This window comes from Perkinsus marinus, assembly GCF_000006405.1.
Source record: "Perkinsus marinus ATCC 50983 genomic scaffold scf_1104296953766, whole genome shotgun sequence".
Lineage (NCBI taxonomy): Eukaryota > Perkinsozoa > Perkinsida > Perkinsidae > Perkinsus > Perkinsus marinus.
Window position 1 is genome coordinate 1 of NW_003208381.1, and position 3,346 is coordinate 3,346.

The following is a 3,346-nucleotide window of genomic DNA, read 5'->3' on the forward strand; positions in this document are numbered from 1 at the left end:
AATCTAAGGAACATATCAAGTTCCTCCTCAACATGTGCCGCCGCCCTACTGATCGCCTATCCTGCTCCTGGCTCTGAGCCGCTTGCTGTTCCGGAGTCATCTCCACACTCTCGTGATCAGAGGCAGTAGCATCACCATTCCCTGTTGCACCTGACACCCATGCTGGGCCATTGGAACCCCAACACTTGTCTACCTTGCTCCGTCATTTGCCTCAATCGCTCAGCTTCATCCTCGAGCTCTTGGATCTTATGTTGCATTTCCATGATCTCGTCATCACCATCTACTCCCAAGTCTAGATCTTCATCAACATCGTGCTGCTCGTTCTCGCCCACTTCTTCCCCACCAACAGGATGAGGTGGACCATCAACGTCAATTTGGACAACATCAGCAGTTGCCTCCTTGGCGGCTCCGTCGAGAGCTCCACTTTCTACGTTTGTTGACATATTCAGGGATGATAACGGAAACCAGTGGTAAAGCTACAGACGATAAAACCATGAACCCTACCCACCAAACACAATGGTCAACCACAGGCTTACGACACTTCATGAGAGACACTAGATGGAGCCTCTGCTTCTGTTATCAATGGCAAGCCCTCCCTCAACAGTCTCAGACACTCCTCAATAGTGCCTATACGCCAACCTGATCACCAGACATACCCTATCAATCAACCCTACTCGGTAGCTCCCCTCTCAATGCATCCTCAACCAACAAACGCTTCCTCTTCTCGGGGCTCATAGTCGTTATGAACTGACAGCCTCACAAATGCGGTACCACACCAGTGATAGTAGAAATTACATAATCGATCACGGGATCGATAACCTCTTTCGACGAGGCCGGGTAACGATCCATGAATATCTCCCTGTAAATAGCACTATGGCACAGCGCTAAGCCAGCTAGCTCGGCCGACCTGATCTTCTTGAGCTCCCTTTTTTGACGCAATTCAGTGAAGCGTCCTAATATGGCGTCCACCTCAAACATACCTTCATCAAGCATTTCCGAGGTACCTTACTGTGGCCACTCCTTGCGAAAAAATTATAAAGAAATGCGATTCATTTCCGCACTCATCTTAGACGTCGGGAAGAGCCCCTTCCAGTTCCTTAAAATGCATCCTATTCTCGCAGCTGGCACAGTCGACTTGAACTGAAGTGGATCCAAAACTCACTACGAGGAACACCCCGCAACAGGCCGAGAGCCCACCTTGAGGGCGAGACCATGTACCACTTCCATTGGTAGATCCACCATCGCTGCTTTGATTCGAAGTTCTAGTGTTGCAACCTAAAAAGTGAGATCCTCCCGGTAGCACCAACGCTCCTCCTGGACGTCATCACCTCTTCCCTCGTCCGCAGTTCCTCATCGAACTCCTTGAGCTTCTCCAACACTACATCCTCATCCACATCAGCGAGTTTACCAGGAAGTATACGCTCCCCATGCCTGGTCGAAAGCCCAGCCTTTCCAGCCTGGAGCCGAATCCAATCCCACTTAATGAGACGGGCCATGGCAACTCTCGCTGCTTCTGGTGTAACGCTGTCGACCTTGACCCTCTGAGTAAGCCTCTTAGCACAGGCAAGAATAGTAGAACGATCTTCAAAGGGGTAGAGGAACTCAGTGAGAATCCGCATCTACAAGCACCAATACCAGGATAGTGAATTGTGTTTCTAGCATATCATGAGGGCCTCCAGGAAAGCGAATCTGGAGTTATTATGAAAGCCTCAACGACATAAATGATGATGAAGGAGGAGAGACGCTTTCAATACACTCGCGATAGTCTATAGTGATCGAATCCAATTCGGTCTCAGACTTAGGCTTAGTTGATCGTAATGAAATAATACTACTATCCAGCCATATAGAACACCGTTGAGTAGGGTGAAAGTAAGCATACACAGAGGGTGAATATCCACATTCGAGCGGCGATCCAAGGTTCCCCGCGTACAAGCTTGCATCGTTGTTGTCTTCGAGTATGCTTGATCTCCAACACTGTGAAGAATCCATCCATACCCCCAACCCTAAGGGCCTCAATCAGCTTACGGTTCATCATCGGACAATCTGAAAAGCCCCTTCATCACTGTAGGAAGTAAATACATAACGCCCAGAGCTCAAGATTTCCAATCACAAAACAGCAACAAGGATCCATTCGAGGAGCGAACCCCTCCAACCTTGCAGCCCTCCAACGTCCACTAGTGTAGGTCTGAGCTCCGCGTACTCCCGAGGGAGGTTCTTCAACCTCGGCAGCTCTTGCAGTGACAAGAGCTCAAGGTGCTTCAATCGATGTAGTGACACGGGTAGCTGTGGATATCTCCATACCACACCTCGGCCTCATCCTACCTCCTCTAGGGGATTCCCATCCAGCCACAATTCTCGTAAGGCATCCAACCGCACCAGTCTGACCATCAAAGCATGTATCATACCACTCCTCCGTGAACTTACTCTTCATCCAACCGCAGGAGGTTGTTGTAACTCAAATCCAGCCTTCTGAGATGCGCCAGGCTGAGGACCCCTTTAGGGAAAGTCCTCTCGTTCAGTCGTAGCCCACAGAGATGGGCCGCCTTCACTTTATGGTTCTGCCTGAGGCCACACAGAGACCTACCCAGTAGTAGCAGCAGACGAGCCAACATTACCTACATCGCTCCAGACGCCCTCTGATGACCTCAGTCTCGCCGTCCTCATCTCTACGTAGGCGGCTCGAGAGCTCCGCTACAGGGACATTGGTGGCGGGGTAGAACTCGAGAAGGGTCATGATGATTCGAAATGGAACTATAAGTGTGCAGACAAAATATCTTGCACGCACAGGGAAGAAAACTAAAGATACTCCATCCCTACAAAAAAGGCAAAAACCACATGGCCCTCCCAATTTCCCACTACAACTCGAGTCCACCAACCTCCAATGGAAACCTCATCCAAGAGCACCTCATGCGAGGAAGCCCTGAGGGTTGCCATCTCGATAGGATACGATACACAGTTGATCTCATGCTCTAGACACAATACACGGAGAATTTCCATATTTACTCAACACGAGAGAGATTCCGAGTACCTGTACGTAACCTCAAAGGCTTGTACCAATCCAGCTTGTTACTGTCCTCCACCCCAACCCACTATTTGTTGTACACCCCCAATCGGACACCGATCTCGAGAGTAACGACAGGATTAGGGATCACCTTGCAGCTTATGAAGCGACAATTACATACAATGACATGATGCGCACTACGAAGATTTTACCACCTTGGTGAAGATACTCCATCCCTTCCTCGATAACGGGGCTCATTCGAGAGTGAATGATACGAAAGTTGTTGAGTAATAAAATTTCAATAACTCAGTACAAAATTTTAATACCACATTTCACGAGGAAAAA

General features: G+C 49.1%; 2 protein-coding genes across 2 annotated transcripts; both read right to left on the bottom strand.

Moving 5' to 3' along the window:
* Positions 1 to 193: 193 nt before the first annotated feature.
* Pmar_PMAR001460 (hypothetical protein) lies at positions 194 to 443 on the bottom strand (the record flags this gene model as incomplete). Its single annotated transcript, XM_002776311.1, has 1 exon — positions 194 to 443. A coding segment is annotated over one exon (250 nt), but the record flags the coding sequence as incomplete, so codon positions are not given.
* An 89-nt stretch (positions 444 to 532) lies between these two features.
* On the bottom strand, positions 533 to 2,734 carry Pmar_PMAR001461 (ras suppressor protein 1, rsu1, putative; the record flags this gene model as incomplete). Its single annotated transcript, XM_002776312.1, has 12 exons — positions 533 to 639; positions 675 to 747; positions 796 to 859; positions 908 to 953; positions 1,062 to 1,140; positions 1,198 to 1,275; positions 1,329 to 1,619; positions 1,931 to 2,043; positions 2,154 to 2,283; positions 2,323 to 2,380; positions 2,425 to 2,562; positions 2,616 to 2,734. 12 exons carry the CDS (start codon positions 2,732 to 2,734, stop codon positions 533 to 535), a joined length of 1,296 nt encoding a protein of 431 aa, XP_002776358.1.
* Positions 2,735 to 3,346: the final 612 nt, after the last annotated feature.